At 47.1% G+C, this 17,091-nt stretch overlaps 2 protein-coding genes across 4 annotated transcripts in view; one reads left to right on the top strand and one right to left on the bottom strand.

Annotated features, from left to right (window-relative positions):
* Nucleotides 1-9,771, bottom strand: part of TEC (tec protein tyrosine kinase) — a 270,212-nt gene extending 260,441 nt beyond the window's left edge. Inside the window, exon 1 of the mRNA XM_075347019.1 lies at nucleotides 8,755-9,771. The gene's annotated coding sequence lies outside the window, so the exon portion shown is untranslated. The remainder of the gene's footprint in view (nucleotides 1-8,754) is intronic.
* SLAIN2 (SLAIN motif family member 2) overlaps nucleotides 9,052-17,091 on the top strand; it is a 98,693-nt gene continuing 90,653 nt past the window's right edge. For all 3 annotated transcript variants that reach the window (XM_075347020.1, XM_075347021.1, XM_075347022.1), the window contains exon 1: nucleotides 9,052-9,680. In XM_075347020.1, the coding sequence (XP_075203135.1) occupies nucleotides 9,301-9,680 (380 nt within the window). In that variant the 5' untranslated portion in view covers nucleotides 9,052-9,300. The remainder of the gene's footprint in view (nucleotides 9,681-17,091) is intronic.

Here is a 17,091-nt window from a genome sequence, read left to right on the forward strand (position 1 = left end):
TCAGCCATTGTTGCAGACTTTTGGTCACTGACACAGAACTGCCACCTGATGCACCCACACACCTTACAGTATCTGCACTCTGACACTCTAGTGTTGGTCTGGTCTGAAGACCCCAGCAGCCACAGCTGCTGCAGGCAGTCTTTAGTGTCTGGGAGTATGGGTCTCACACTCACACACACTATTATCTCGATCCCACCGCTATGCCACCAATATGTCACGAACCACCGGGGGGGTCACTCAGAAATCCCCCGCGCTGGCTACCAGTACGTCACAATCGGGGGGTAACAAGTGGGGGTCACCCCTCCTTTATACCTCCCGACCGACAGACAGAGCACGTGATGCGCTCTCTAGCGCCCCTCTTATAGTCAGGCCAATTATGGAATTGCCCGACAATAAGCAAGGAGGCCGCTATACTACTTATGCCGATTATTGAAGGGTCCCCGGTGAGAGTAGGGTATATATTCCCCCGACCTCCGCGGGCGGAATATATAAAATCTCCCCGAATCTCACTGGCCTCCCCACAATAATCCTTGGCACAAACTCGCTGCCACCAACCGCTTCACGGTAACTATTAGCCGAACACACAGACGTGGGATTCAAGATCGAGATAACAGAACAGCCCAAGATTAATTATATAATTTAATCAGCCTAAAGCACACTAGAAACTACAATATATACAATAGGAGATCTACAGAATATACATATGTCAGAGTACAGTTACAATCAAAGCATGGGTTACAAACAGGCGTACACAGTTCCAGCAGTTACCTTGTGCGTCTGGCCACAGGGGGGCGCCGTGAACCAGGTTTCTAGGATCCTTCCCACAGATGTTTCCTACACGTGACCCCCAGCGAAAGAACCCTGGAAAATGGCCGAAGTAGGGTTATCAACCTGGGCAAATCCAGGTCCCCTCCTACCTTAGTGACCTCAGAGGGAGCACTGCTCCATCCCTGGCTGGAGTTATGGACAATATCCACAACATGGAATATGGGCCATAACTTTGCCTGGGAGCGTCGTAGGCGGACGCCAACGCTCTCATTGTGACAGTTATGAATTTAGCTACAGAACGAGAGGACTCATGACTTGTCTACTAGTTCCCCATTGGCTGATATCACGCCTGGGGTACTTCCCAATGTCCTACTCCCATAAAAAAGGTGTGCCAGCATCGTCCGCATGCAGAGACACCATTTTTATGGTTGCTATATTTATCGGAAATATGGCTTGCGAGATATGAACCATATTTTACTGGAGTCGTTCTGTCTGGATACTTCCAAGCTTGCTAATTAGATAGCAGCCCCTGCTACAGGGTGACGGCAGGGAGTCATCCTGTGTCCATTGTTCCCACATCATCTAATCTCCATATCACAGGAGATGGCCATGGAGGTGTAAGTGGAACACAGACCAGTTCCTTTGACACCTATCTGCTAAACAAACCGTTTATCCCTGTGGTAAATTTTCTGATTGAAGGAGTTGTGTGAAGGAAAGGGGGGGTGACACCAGGAGAGGGCTTCCTGACATAACTTGAATATCATGATTTATCGTCATATCTCCGGATTTACCTCACAGAAGGTATGATTTGTTTGACCATTCTAGTGCCAGTATGGCACTGCCTGTACTTTATATGGCAAAATCCTGCTGGTTGGTTCCCTTTAAAGGAGTTGCCCATTTTGGATAATCCATTTTAGTTAGGTGGGTTTTTACAATAAGTTGATTGAGTGTCTGCTGTGCAGCCATAAGTGATGATCTGTAACTAGAGTTGAGCGAGTATCTAACTATACGCACTCGCTATACTGATAACGAGTACTGTCTAAGGCTATGTATGCACATTGCTTTCTGGCGTGACAAATAAAAATCAGCGTTTTGTCACTGCATATGCGTTTCAAAAAGCATCCAAAACGCGGCATTTTAGATGCATTTTGGATGCATTTTTGACAGTGCGGTCCCACTTGGCTATGCTACATCCCCATAGAGCATGGCTGGCTGCGAGACAGAGCTGCGCGATCAGAATGAACTCGGATTAACTTCATCCGACTTCATTGTCATCGCACGGCTCTGTGTGTGCCGCAGCCTGATGTGTGATCACAGGTGAAGGACTCACCGGTGATTGCAAATCCCCCGAGTGACTGAAGTGAGCCGCGCCATCAACGGTGCCGTCACTCAGGTTACCCGCGGCCACAGCTGTAGTCCTCCACCAGAGAGCAGCGGCCGCGGGTAACCCGAGTGACGTCATCGCTGATCGCGCGACTCACTTCAGTTGCTACGTGGACCTCACAGAGAGCGGACGTTCACTATGGCCGCTCCTGTCAGCTTCCGATGTAGCAGAGCTGAAAGCGTCGTGGGACCTTGTGTGGATTACGCCGGACCTGGAGGGGTATTTGGGGATTTTAATAAAGTGGTGAAAGAGGGTGGTTTTATTTAGTCTTTTATTCCAAATAAAGGTTTTTTTCGGGTGTATGTGTTTATTTACTTTCACTTACAGGTTAAACATGGGGGGTGTCTCAGTCGCCTGCCATGATTAACCTAGAACTTAGTGGCAGCTATGGGCTGCTATTAACTCCTTATTACCCCGATTGCCACCGCACCAGGGCAATTCGGGATGAGCCGGGTAGAGTCCCGGGACTGTCGCATCTAATGGATGCGGCAATTCCTGGCGGCTGCTGGCTGATATTTTTAGGCTGGGGGGCTCCCCATAAAGTGGGGCTCCCCATCGTGAGAATACCAGCCTTCAGCCATGTAGCTTTACCTTGGCTGGTATCAAAATTGGGGGGACCGCATGCCAGTTTTTATTTGTTTATTTATTTATTTTACTGCACGATATAGACCTGCCCACCGGCAGCTGTGATTAGTTACAGTGAGACAGCGGTCACTCAGTGTGAGGGCTCGTCTGAATGCAACCAATCATAGGCACCGGTAGGCGGGGGAAACATTGAATACGAGATGGAATAATGAGCGGCTGGCATTTTCAAAAGCAGGAGAAGCCGCCGGAGATTTCAGTATATCTCCGGAGATTTGTGACAGCTGTGCTGCGCCGCGCTGGTGATCGGTCAGTAATCGGTGAGTATGAGAGAGGGGGAAGAGGGAGAGACCGACTGTCAGTCACTCTCTCTGTCTTCGACAGGGAGAGAAAGACCGACACAGACAGAGAGACGGATAGACCTGCGTTCTGTTTGTCAAAAAAGCATGCAAAACACAACAAAAATGCAGTGCAAGTGCATTTTGGTTGCGTTTTGACACAACTCATTGATTTCAATAGGTGGAAAATGCAACGAAAACGCACAAAAGAAGTGACATGCTGCTTTTTTAAACGCATCGATTTTGTCAAATATTTGGCATCGAAAACGCTGCGTTTAAAAAAGCAACGTGCCCATGGAATTTGCCGATTTCTCATAGACTTTGCTGGGGAAGTAGAACGCATGCATTTACGCTGCTGTTTTAAAATAAATACTGCATAAATGCATGAAATTACGCAACGTGCGCACATAGCCTAATACTCGCGTATTAATTCCGAATAACATGTGCAATGAAAGTCAATGGGGAAAAACTCGCAATGTAACGAGTAACCCGAATGCTGTACTTTTCGTGCGAGTAGCAAATAGTACGGCATTCAGGTTACTTGTTACATTGCGAGTATTCCGCATTGACCTGCATTGCACGCGCTATTCAGAATGAATACGCGAGTATTAGACAGTGCTCCTTATGAGTTTAGCGAGTGCGAATAATTAGGTACTCGCTCAACTCAATCTGTAACCTGTGGGAAAACCTGCAGCAAGCAATGAAATTCCCTGTAGCGCCCCCCACAGGCAAAATAAAGCACTACACAATTCCTACCGAAACCAATAGGTTGTCTATATAATGCTTGGTAGTGGTGGGTCCTCCATACCAAAAGATGGTCTTTGTGTCTCCTGTTCACTTCTACGTATAAATGGTTCCTCATGGAGGACCTTCTTCTTGTACCACTATTAAAGGTTACATAGGTTGAAAATTCACACAGGTCCATCAAGTTCAACCTTCCTCCAAAAGTTTTACATTCTCTGTCAATAGATTATTTATAATCACAATGCCATTTTGTTCTGAGAAAAGCATCCAGTCCTTTTTTAAATTGCTGATACCGTATCTATGATTACCTTTTACTTTAGAACATTACTCTAACTGTAAAGAACCCTTTCCTATTTAGCTGCTGGAATCATCTTTGCTCGAACATAAAGCCTGCTTTACACCATACGATCCAGCATACAATATTGTATGCGATCGTACCCGCCCCCATCGTATGTGCGACACGGTCAATTTGTTGAATGTGTCGCACAATCTAATAACCCCCGTCACACGTACTTACCCGTCCATACGACCTCGATGTGGGCGGCGAACATCCACTTCCTGGAGAGGGAGGGACGTTCGGCGTCACAGCGACGTCACGCGGCAGCCGGCCAATAGAGGCGGAGGGGCGGAGATGAGTGGGACGTAAACATCCCGCCCACCTCCTTCCTTCCGCATTGCCGGTGGGAGCCGCTGGACGCAGGTGAGATCTGTTCATCGTTCCCGGGGTGTCACACACAGTGATGTCTGCTACTCCAGGTACGATGAACAACCTAACGTTCAATATTTAGGAATTGAACGACGTGCGTGCGATGAACGTTTTACCGTTCAATCGCAATCGCACGTAGCTGTTACACGCTACAATGTAACTTACAATGCCGGATGTGCGTCACTTATGACGTGACCCCGTCGACACATCGTAAGATATATTGTAGCGTGTAAAGCGGCCTTAAAATCAATGCCCCCTGGTATTTTGTAAGGTCTCCGGAAGGAATATGTCATGTACCAGTCTTTTGTATTGCCTACACATAATTATACGTGTGAAATCACCTCTAATCCCTTCAGTTTTATTGTGGCCCATTTATACAGGATGACAATGCCCAAAAGACGAAGTCTACCCTTGGTTAATGACAATGAAATGGATTCAGCTTCCAGTAGCTCCTGTGCCTTTTCAATTCAGCTTTATTGAGACTTTACTGAGCGTCAGAAAGTCTGAAGATCTCACCATAAATTTCTGTGAAAGATCAAAAGAAAATATGAATTGGCATTCCCTGTAATTATTTTTACAATATCTTTATGATTTTTTGTGCAGGGAGTGGATCTTTAAAACCTTTATTCCTGGTGTAACATCCTTGATATATTGATTAAAGCCTAGAAACACTTTATGGGCATCTTGTCTTCTGTAGCCTCTGAGTTGTGCGGTCTACTGCCGGCTGCAGAATAAGTTACCGGATTTTTTACCAGATTATAAGAAGCACCCCAAATTTGAAGGAAAATAGGAAAAAAAATATTTTTACTGTTAAAATGAGGGTCCGTCTTATAATCCTATTGCCTCTTATATTAGCTCACTGGGGGAAGCGGTTCAGGGTCAGATATGGCAGGGTCGGCAGTGCTGCGGGGAGGGGGTGTCGCAGCTCAACAGGGTCAGTGTGTGTAAGGTCGGCAATACTGATAGCTCGTGAGGTGTCATGGTGGCGAGCGCCATTAATTTGCCGGCGAACTGTGGCCTCCTTTGAATCGCCGGCGGTTGACACGATGGACTTCAAGAAAATGGCCACGGAGGTGGCGCTTGTACAGATTGGCCTTAGCTGCCATTTTCTTGAAGTCCAATGCGTCAACCATTGGCGATTCAAAGCAGTCCGCTGGCAGATCAGTGGTGCCCTCTTCCGCAACACCCCACAGTATGACCGACCCTTCGCTGCCGCACACTAACCCTCTTGAGCCGCAACACCCCCTCCTCCGACCTCCGAGCCTGGCGGGAGATCAATGGCGCCTGCCGCCGTGACACCCATGAGCCCTCAGTATCGCCGACCCCCTGCTGTTGCACACTGACCCTCTTGAGCCGCAGCACCCCCTCCTCCAAGCCCCCCGGCAGATCAATGCCGCCCGCTGCCATAACACCCCACGAGCCCTCAGTATCACCGACCCCCTGCCGCTGCACACTGACCCTCTTGAGCTGCTCTACTGCAGTGACACCCCCTCCGAGCTCTCCGTATCGCCAATCCTGAGCCACCACTGGCGCCCCAGTAAGTCATATGCGGTTTGTTAGACACACCCCTATTTTCCCCCCAGTTTGGGGGGAAAAAGTGTGTCTTACAAACCGGAAAATATGGTAACTGAGCATTTCAGTCAGTGACAGGAAGTTTGGAACCTTACTTTTTTTTAGTCCCTCTCAGCTGATTTATGAACACATAAAAGTGGTGGAGACGCAGCAGCTGGGCCGTGTCCTTGGATGTTTCATGAATCTGTGAAATCGGCCTTAGTGGGGTCCTGTCAGTTAATTTGTCACAAGTAACATCAAAGGAAAGATCATGTGATTATAAATCATCTAGAGCTCAGAAAAAGTCAGATAAAAGAGTTACAAACTCTGGCAGATGTTTAATAACTGGAGTCCTCACTACTGGGACCCAAGCGATTCTGAGAAGGGGGTTCTGAAAACTGGCAAGCAGGCTCCTCAGCCCTGTGTTGGATGGAGCAGAGGCTCCTGCGCTCAACCTCCACTGGTATCGGGAACTGGAAGTTAGTGGGCATAACCGGCTTAGTTGGTGACCGTGACACCCGCCTTGGTGAGCATGGCCTGGCGTTTCCTTCCTCGTGCACTACCTGGTTAGTGAGTACCTTTCAGCCAATCGTTTTCCTGCTGACTGACAAAGCCCGGTCACCACCACGTCCCCACCAAGCAACCGACCGACTCCATTCTCGCCGACACTGGGACCGAGCATGCCCTCATAAGCAGCCGGTCTGCCATAGCGCTTGGGAGATGCCCAGTAAGCCGGTCATGCCTACTCACTAAGCCAGCCACCAAGCTCACTTACTCCAGACACTGTAGGGAAAGTACACACACCAACAAGCGAGGCGACAAACTCAACAAGTGGTGTACTGCAAGCAGGCAATGGCGGCAGGCACGCAGGTGATGGATATTACAGTCAATTATAAGCGGGCCAGGTCCGTGAACATAGAGTGGAAGGAACTGCCGGGTCATGCCCACCAACTCAGCCGATCTCGCCCACTAACTTCCGTTCCCCGATACTGCAAGTATTCCAGTAAAGGGCGCATAGTGCCAGAAATGCGCAAGATTTTGGTGTGTCAATCATCATGGATTTTTAAAGATGTTTCAATAAACATGAAGATTTTATTTTTTGGATTCCCTGTTTTTTCCTTGTTATGATGTTTGTCCGCAGTCAGCGGTCTCCAGGTTTCAATCCTTATATATTACCCGCTTACAGACATATCCTATACACGGTGAGGCACCTCGTGCAATATTATATGGAAAGCAAGTGAATCAAAAAAAGTCCGAAATGGCTGTTTTGGTTGCTGCACTCCCCCCCGCCCGCCCCAAATAATGCATTGAAAAAGATGAGGGAAATGTTGGAAGCACCAGAAATAAAAAAAATAAAAATAAAAAGCAAAACCCTTAGACGGCTCCTTACCAGAAAAATAATTAAAAAAAAAAAGTATCAAAAATGAATCTGACCCGGAGAATCAAATTACCAGGCGGTATAAATAAAAGGCAAAAAACAATCACAGAACGGAGTTTTTTCACAACCCTTGCTGATTTGATCAGCAGACATGTGTGGCTGACAGGCATAGGTGGATCAGAGATCTTCCCATACCTGTTAAGTCCTTAGATCGTGCTGTCAAATACTTATAGTGCAATTTAAATGCCTGCTGCGGGGATCGCGTCGTTCCCCACTGCCATCAGCAGCCCCGTGACACGATCACGGGGCGCCAATCTGTTGCCATGGTAGTGCTGGGTCAACTGATGACCCCTGATGCTGCCATGACTCACTTCTTATGAGAGCCGACAGAGCATCAGCACTTACAGGAGATGAGCATTTCTGCTGATCAGAGCGATGCTCTTCTGATCAGCAGAAATGCACAGGCGATCGGGCTGCGCATGCATAAATTTCCCTAGGTGCACTAGTAAAATAAATAAAAATAAAAAAAAAAAAGTAAAAAAAGTTTTAAAAAATATGAAAAAATAAAAAACTTTAAAAGTTCAAGTCACCCCACTTTTGCCCCATTGAAAATAAAACAAATAAAAATATACACATATTTGGTTTTGCCGCGTTCAGAAATGCCCAATCTATCAAAATATGGTAACCTAATCGGTACACAGCGTGGCAAGAAAAAAATTCCAAACGTTTTCTGTTCACTGCACCAATTCTTCAAAATGTAATAACAGGGGATCAAAATGTAGCATCTGCACAAAAGTGGTATAAATAAAAATATCAGCTCAAGATGCAAAAAATAAGCCATCACCGAGTCCTAGATCGCGAGGAATGAGAAGGCTACGGGTCTTGGAAATAGGCAACAAAAGAGCTTTTTTTTTTTGGACAAACTTCTGGAATTTTTTAACCCCTTAGGTAAAAGCAAAAGTATACGTTTGTGATCTACGAACCCGTACCGACATGAGGCATCATAAGGACTCATCAGTTTTACCATATGGTGAACACTGAATAATAGACCCCAAAAACATTCATGCAATTGCACTTTTTTAACTATTTCTGCACATTTAGAATTTTTTCCCCGTTTTCCAGTACACTATATGGTAAAACTCATGATTTCATTCAAAAGTACAACTCATCCTGCAATAATTAAGCCCTTATATGGCAATATTGATGGAAAAAATAAAATCATTACGGCTCTAGGCAGAAGGGAGGATAAAACGAAAATTAAAAAAAAAGGAAAATCGATGGAGAGTGAAAGGGTTAAAATGACCTTTATTTGTGGAAAGCCCCTCTAAAAAGCCAGCTCCCTCCGCCTCCAGTCCGCACCCTCAGACCGTGTTGATTGTTGATATTTTTATGCCATGTGCAGAAATCCGCGCTCGCCCATGTGACCCCCCAAGTCACGTGTCTGATACGCAGAAGTTTTTCTAACCGCGATCTCGTGACGTCATTAGAAGTAGTAGATTTTTTTATCCAATCACATCAAGGCATTGCTTTGCCAGTCTTAAATATGGCTACACAGCAACTTCCGGGGCTTCCAACTTCCACCAATTAAAATTAAGGGTGTGGTCAGCACGCACTGCCACGTTCCATGGGCACGCGATGACGTCAACAAAGTACGATAGGTCTGTTTGCTATGCGCTGATTGGTGGAGCTGGCTTCTGGCAGGCGCGCTCAGTTGTGGAGTTGTCACTGGCTCGGTGGCGTCGGGGCGTGGTTAGCTGGCAGAGAGTGGCAGTTGGTGGAAGTAAGCGAGCGATGAGCTCCAGCCGGGGCTGAGGCTGTACGGAGTGACGGACGGACCATACCGGCAACCATGGAGGACGTCAACTCCAACATGAACGCGGACCTGGAGGTGCGGAAGCTGCAGGAGTTGGTGAAGAAGCTGGAGAAGCAGAATGAGCAGCTCCGCTCCCGCTCCACCAACGTCCCGAACTTTCCCAGGAGCCTCGCACTGCCGCCCGCTCCCCGGCCCTCGCAGCTCACCGCCTCCATGCTGCTGGGCACCGGCGGAGGCAGCACGAGTCCCGGGCCTGTGGTAGGGCAAGGAGACGGGGCCGCCTGGGAGGAGTTCATGGAAGCGGTGGCCGAGGAGCGGAGGAAGGAGCTGGAGAGCGGACTCCTGCTGGACCAGGTGGTGCCGCTGCGGCCGGAGGAGCTGGACGGCATGGTGGACTTCCGGGAGGAGGAGAGCTGGTGAGTCCGGGGCCAGGGGTCTGCAGCCCGCCCCTCCTGGGTGACAACCAGGGCTTAGCAATGCCCCCACTGTCCGTGCCCCGCCGTTCTCTCCGCCGTTCTCCTTCAGCGCTGCGATCTCTCCACCGTTCTCCTTCTGTGCCGCACTCTCCCTGTGCCGTTCTTGACCGTTCTTGTTCTGCGCCACTCTCCCTGTGCTGTTCTCTACACCGTTCTCGTTCCACGCCGGCCTCCACCGTTCTTGTTCTGCACCACTCTCTCCCCATGCTGTTCTTGTTCTCCACCGTTTCTGTGCCACACACTCTGCACCGCTTTCTCCACCGTTCTCGTTGCTCGCCACTCTCTCTCCGCGCCCCGTGCCATTCACCATTCTGCGCCACTCTCCCCATGCTGTTCTTGTTCTGCGCCATTCTCCTTTTGTTCTGTGCCACTCTCTCTACGCCAATTTCTCCGCCGTTCTTGTTGCAAGCTACTCTCCGCGCCACATACCGTTTTCTCCACCATTCTTGATCTGTGCCACTCTCTCTCCATGCCGTTCTCTCCACTGTTCTCGTTCCCCACCCTCGCAATGTTCTCTCTGCGCCCCTGTCCCCTGGGTACATCATATATAAAGAACAAAGCATCCCTTTAACTATTATCTGCGGCTGTGCACACGCTAGAAAGTCCTCATACTCACTATTCATTTCCATGGGAAATCAACTTTGCTGTTCACACGTTTGTGTAATATATATATATATATTTTCTAATAGGATTTTTAAAAAAACATCTGGTGGAAAATAAGTGCTCGTCATCTCTGTAAAGCGGATTCTGATGGAATCTGCTCCAAGCTGTGCATGGTCCAGTTAAAGGGCTGCAAAGAAATCACTCAAACAAAACTGTTCCCTGAAGGAGTTTTGAATGCCTCAAGGCTCTGGGTGTAAACACTGTGTGTGTGTGTGTGTGTGTGTCCTCACAGCCCATGTAAAGCAGCTCTGCCCCCCCCCCATATCTGCGGTGTAATATCTGTATATCCCGGGGGGACCTGCTCTCGGCCTCCACCTGTGATGTGACCAGTGTGGTGGGCAAGTCCCAGGAGTCACCACTCGCTGCCTCTAGAGATCCGGCTGCTGTCGTATAACTTCTTGGGTTGTTTACTGTTCTGAAAGATTTATTACCTGGCCACTAAAAAAAGAAAGTTTAATTGCCTCCTGAAGAGGTGTGCCGGCTTGTGACGCCTCCACTTGTTTGTTCTCACCTGCTTATTTGGACACACCAGGTTTAAAGGGAAACTGTCATCAGATATTTTGCTTTAAACCTAAATGTTTCCCCCTCTGCAGCTCCTGGGCTGCATTCTAGCAAGGTTCCTGTTGGTTTTTTGCTCCATTTTAGACCAAATATAATACTTTATAAAGGTGTACCTTTTGGGATGCAAATTTTCTAAATCGTCCATGGGGGCGGGCTCTCTGGTGTCCGTTATGTCCATCCTGCCGATTTACGACGTCCCCCAACGAGATTATGGGCGGCGCTGTGATTATCATTGCAAGTGCCCACCCATAATCTAGTGCACGCGCTTTCCTCTCTGCCTCCAGCATTCTGCGCAAGCACTGGCCGTAACCGGTGGTGTCCTGCTCCGATCCTCCCATCTATTTCCTGCTACAGGGAAAGATGGGAAAGAGGGGATGTGCAGTCATCTGGCCAGCGCTTGCGCAGAACGCTGGAGGCAGAGGGGAAAGCGCGGGCACTTGCGATGACAACACAGCGCCGCCCATTCTCGTGCCTGCGCAAACGTCACCAGCGGTCACACTGTGCACGCAGTGCACAGTCCCGAGACAGTGGCACTGCGCATGCGCCGGACCACGGGCTCACTGGGCGGCATCCTGGAAGTATGAAATGCTGCGTTGGGGGACGGCGTAAATCGGCAGGATGGACATAACGGACACCAGAGAGCCCGCCCCCATGGACGATTTAGAAAATTAGCATCCCAAAAGGTACACCTTTATAAAGTATTATATTGGTCTAAAAGGGAGCAAAAACCCGCTGCAGAGGGGGAAACTTTTAGGTTTTAAGCAAAATTTCTGATGACAGGTTCCCTTTAAGTGCAGAGACGGCCATTGACTTTGAGGTCATAATTGATCTTTCCGCTCTTTGCGTCCTTTCTTGTTATAATCTGACCGGTCGCCTCTAGTTGTGGTGACTGTCATCTGGTGTTTTGTGATGAATCTTCTAGTCTAATGCGGCTGCATGTAGCGGTCGTCACACCGAGCACCCGATCATGGTAGTGCTCTGTGGCATCTGTTGATTCCAAGTCATGTACACTGGTTTCCCGTCCTAAAATTGCCAACCAAATGCTAAATAAATCTAAAATCTACTCAACCCTTTATTCATTGCTGCTACATCACTAGTGGCGTTTACATTGGATGTGTGTGGGTTTTGGTTTCTGCCACTGCTTTAGCCACTGTTGGCTAACACGGTACAAAGATATATTTTACCTGTACAGTGGGTATTGAAAGTATTCAGACCCCTTTTAAATTTCCATTGTACCATTTGGTAAATTCAAAAATTCATTTTTTTTTCTCATTAATGTACACTCTGCACCCCATCTTGACTGAAAAAAACAGAAATGTAGACATTTTTTAAACACGAAAAAGTGAAATATCCCATGGTCATAAGTATTCAGACCCTTTGCTCAGTATTGAGTAGACACATCCTTTTGAGCTAGTACAGCCATGAGTCTTCTTGGGAATGATGCCGTTGAATGATGACGTTTTTCACCCCTGGATTTGGGGATCCTCTGCTATTCTTCCTTGCAGATCCTCTCCAGTTCCATCAGGTTGGATGGTGAACGTTGGTGGACGCCATTTTCTGGTCTCTCCACAGATGCTCAATTGGATTCAGGTCAGGGCTTAATCTGTCAAGAATGGTCACAGAGTTGTTCTGAAGCCACTCCTTTGTTATTTTAGCTGTGTGCTTAGGGTCATTGTCTTGTTGGAAGGTGAACCTTCACCAAGTCTGAGGTCAAGAGCATTCTGGAAGAGGTTTTCTTCCATGATATCTCTGTACTTGGCCGCATTCATCTTTCCTTCAATTTCAACCAATCGTCCTGTTCCTGCAGGTGAAAAACACCCCCATAGCATGATGCTGCCACCACCATGTTTCACTGTTGGGATAGTATTGGGCAGGTGATGAGCAGTGCCTGGTTTTCTCCACATATATCGCCCCAAAAAGTTCTATCTTAGTCTCATCAGACCAGAGAAACTTATTTCTCATAGTCTGGGAGTCCTTCATGTGTTTTTTTTGCAAACTCTATGTGGGCTTTCATATGTCTTGCACTGAGGGGAGGATTCCGTTGGCCACTCTGCCATAAAGACCCGACTGGTGGAGGGTTGCAGTGATAATTGACTTTGTGGAACTTTCTCTCATCCCCCTACGGCATCTCTGGAGCTCAGCCACAGTGATCTGGGGTTCTTCTTTACCGCTCTCACCAAGGCTCTTCTCACATGATTGCTCAGTTTGGCTGGACGGCCAGGTCTAGGAAGAATCCTGGTGGTCCCAAACTTCTTCCATTTAAGCATTATGGAGGCCACTGTGCTATTAGGAACCTTGAGTAGTGCAGAAATTATTTTGTAACCTTGGCTAGATCTGTGCCTTGCCACAATTCTGTCTCTGAGCTCCTTGGGCAGTTCCTTTGACCTCATGATTCTCATTTGGTCTGACATGCACTGTGAGCTGTGAGGTCTTATATAGACAGGTGTGCGTCTTTCCAAATCAAGTCCTATCAGTTTATTTAAACACATCTGGACTCCAATGAAGGAGTAGAACCATCTCAAGGAGGGTCACAAGGAAATGGACAGCATGTGACTAAGGCCGGTTTCACACATCCGGCTTTTCGCCGGTTTGCCGGATCCGGCGCTCTCCCATACAGTGACTACAGTACAGTGACAGCGCAACAAGCGCCGGTCACATGCTGTCATGTGACCGGCGCATGTGACCCGGAAGTTACAGCGCGGTCACTGTACTGTATTGTCTGTACGGGAGAGCGCCGGATCCGGTAAACCGGCGAAAAGCCGGATATTTGAAACCGGCCTTAGGCTACTTTCACACATCCGGTTTGAGCACTGCGGCTCAATCCGGCGGCGAAAACACCGCATCCGTTGCATAAGTTTTTATATGCGGCCCGTCCGTTTTTTTCCGGTTGCGGCATGCTACTGAGCATGCGCAGTGGAAAAAAACCGCATGTGGCGACCGGATGCGTTTTTTTCCGCATCGCGCCGCATCCGGCCTCCATAGGTATGCATTGAAAAATGCGCCGCAGCGGCCGGATGCGGCGCGATGCGGTGTTTTTTGCCGGAGCAAAAAACGTTGCAGGGAACGTTCGATCCGGCCGCGGCATCGGCTAAATCTGCCGCATGCGGCAAAAACCGGACCGAACGCAAGCCCCTGCGGCACTAATGTAAGTCTATGCAAAAAAAAAAACGCAACCGGCGTTACAAAAGCCGGTTGCGGTTTTTCTGCAGAGCGCCGTATTGTGCCGCAGAGCAAAAATCCGGATGTGTGAAAGTAGCCTTAAATATGAGTGTCTGAGCAAAGGGTCTGAATACTTATGACCATGTGATGTTTCAGTTTTTCTTGTTTAAAAAAAATTGCAAGAATTTCTACATTTGTTTTTTTTCTGTGAAGATGGGGTGCAGAGCGTACATTAATGAGAAAAAAATGAACTTTTTTGATTTTACCAAATGGCTGCAATGAAACCAAGACTGAAAAATTTAAACGGGTCTGAATACTTCTTGTACCCACTGTAAGTTATTCAGGCCCTGTAATTGTCTGATTGCTGATGGTTTCGCTTGTCTTAGGCTATGTTCACACTAGAAAAATGATTTTTCTTAAGAAAATTTCTTAAGAGTGCACCTGTGTTAAAAAACGCACCAAAAACGCACCTGCGTTTTCGGTGCGTTTTTGGTGCGTTTTTGGTGCGTTTTTACCACTGGTTGCTCCCTGCGTTATTGTGCCAATTATATATGGCAAAAAACGCAGTTAGCTGCAGAAAAGAAGTGACATGCTCATTCTTTTTCTTAAGAAAATCTACTGAAAGAATTTTCTTAAGAAAAAAACGCAGTGTGCGCACAGCTAATTTTTTTTGCCATAGGTTTTTCTGGGGAATGTCTGCAGAAAGGTTACAAGAATTTCTCAAGAAATTTCTGCAGCAAAAACGGATCAAAAACGGACCAAAAACGCAGGTGAAAAACGCAGTGTGTGAACATAGCCTAACACCTCGGGGATCAGCTGACATTGTGAACACTCAAGGTGTCTACCAGAGCTACTCTTATTGGCCGATGGTATAGGAAGGTGGTGTCCTGATGACATATTGTTTTGCTTTGTTTTGTTTTTTTATTTATAAGAGCCATTTTAATTTCCTGGATTTTATAGAGCAATGGTGTTTTGATGTATTGCAAAGTCTTATCTACATGGTCCCCACCGATGAGGAGCTCCATGACTGTCTTGTAGCAGATTGCTTGTGCATGCGCTGGTCATAAGCGCAGGTATGAGATGTTTCTTTGTGTGGGCTTAGCAACTCATAGCCCTTAGGCTACTTTCACACATCAGTTTTTTGGCATCAGGCACAATCCGGCTTGTGCCTAATGCAACGGTTCTGGCACAGAATATGAAAAAACAGATGCGCCGGATTCTTTTTTTTTTTTTTTTGACGGATCCGGTATACCTGATCCGTTAAACGGATCTGGTTTTGCATCCGTTTTGTCCGGGTTTTTTTGCTAGATCCATTTTTTTCAATGAATTGGAGCATGCGCAGTTTAAAAAAACGGATCCGGCAGGCGCATCCATTTTTTGCCGCATTACTCCGGATCTGGCGTCCATAGGCTTCCATTGTAAATCAGGCCTTATCGCATCGGATCCGGCACGATGCGGTTTTTTGTCAGAGACAAAAAACTTTACCAAGAGACGTTTCATCCGGCCGCCGCATTAGCCAATTACGCCGGATCCGGCATAAGCCGGATGCAATGCAAAGCCATCAGGCACAATCCGGCACTAATACAAATCAATGGGGATAAAACTGATCCGGCACCGGATCCGTTTTATACATTTTTTTACGGATTGTGCCTGATGGAAAAAAACTGATGTGGGTCATTCCGTGTCAAGTGGACCAGTTTTAAAAATCGTCCCCACTCGACGTTCTCCGATTTTGCTGAAAATTTATAAGGATGTACATGTATGTTTGAAAAGAGGTTCTGTAAATTTTTAGGGCCAGATCTCAAATATATTGGGCACTGTTGACCTTTCACTGGAGGCCCCCCCCAAGCCTGCGGCTTCAGCTAAGAGGATTTTGCAAACTTTGGCACATAGCCATTAGAGTTCTATACTGGCTATGATGCTGAAATTTGGCATACTAGCTCAACTTTTGCTGCTAAACGCGATAAAATTATTACCGGCTATGACAAAACAATATTTCGGCTGCAATTTTGTGTCAAAGTAGCTTGCAAAACGCCTCGCATAAAATTTATGCCAAACTTTGCCCATATATAACTCAAGACCAAAAACCAATAGGAACTGGTGCTTTGCCCTGTACACCAAACATCTACATGACTTTGCATTGCTGTAATATCACGGTCAAAGCATATGTATTTGTGGAAATATTCACACCCACATATGATGACAAACTTAAAAAAACGATTTTTACCTATTTTTAGGTCAAATTTCCCAAAAAGGGTACCCCTAAAATATATTAATTCTGTTATCATTTGAAAGAGCACATTTTTCTCTACAAGGATCATTGGTTTTTTTTGGAGTCTCTCCATTTAAGAAAAGAACAATGCCACTGAACATGGTGTTATTTGTTAATACGCAATGAATGCTAACTGCACTATTCAAACCCTTGCGTTGGTCCATGGTGGTTATACTACAACCAATTCCCTAAGAATTGGTATTATAATCCTATTAAGAATTGTAATAATGCTGTCTTTCGAGAATTGGCAGCCCCATCGCCTAGGAGCCATGGCCGATTGCCGTGCAAGGCCAGCCGCGGGCGCGGTCTCTTTATCGCAGGTTCCAAAGCCTGAGGGTGGGTGTCTTTGCCTAGGATCCCAAGCCTAATATTGGGTATCTTTTGTTGGTTCCCAAGCCATAATGTTCAGTCTAAGTAAGTGGTCTGGAATTGTTGCTGAATTTGCAACATAATGGGTTCAGAGAAGCTGTATTGTCGGCCCATTGCTGTTGCAGCTGGTGCTGGAATTATTCCAATGATCGCCTGCTCGGGAATCCAGCATGTATCATTTCTCACAGGCCAGTGACAGAAGCTAGCTGCTCCATGAGGATGCATAAAATGTATTAATGCATCATGGTCGTCGACTGAAATTTCAGAAATATTTCCAATCCACCAGTTCCTATGGTAAATGCAGGCCGTGTATTGCCCTGGCAGAAG

The sequence above is a fragment of the Anomaloglossus baeobatrachus genome, chromosome 1 (assembly GCF_048569485.1).
Source record: "Anomaloglossus baeobatrachus isolate aAnoBae1 chromosome 1, aAnoBae1.hap1, whole genome shotgun sequence".
In the NCBI taxonomy this organism is placed as follows: Eukaryota; Metazoa; Chordata; class Amphibia; order Anura; family Aromobatidae; genus Anomaloglossus; species Anomaloglossus baeobatrachus.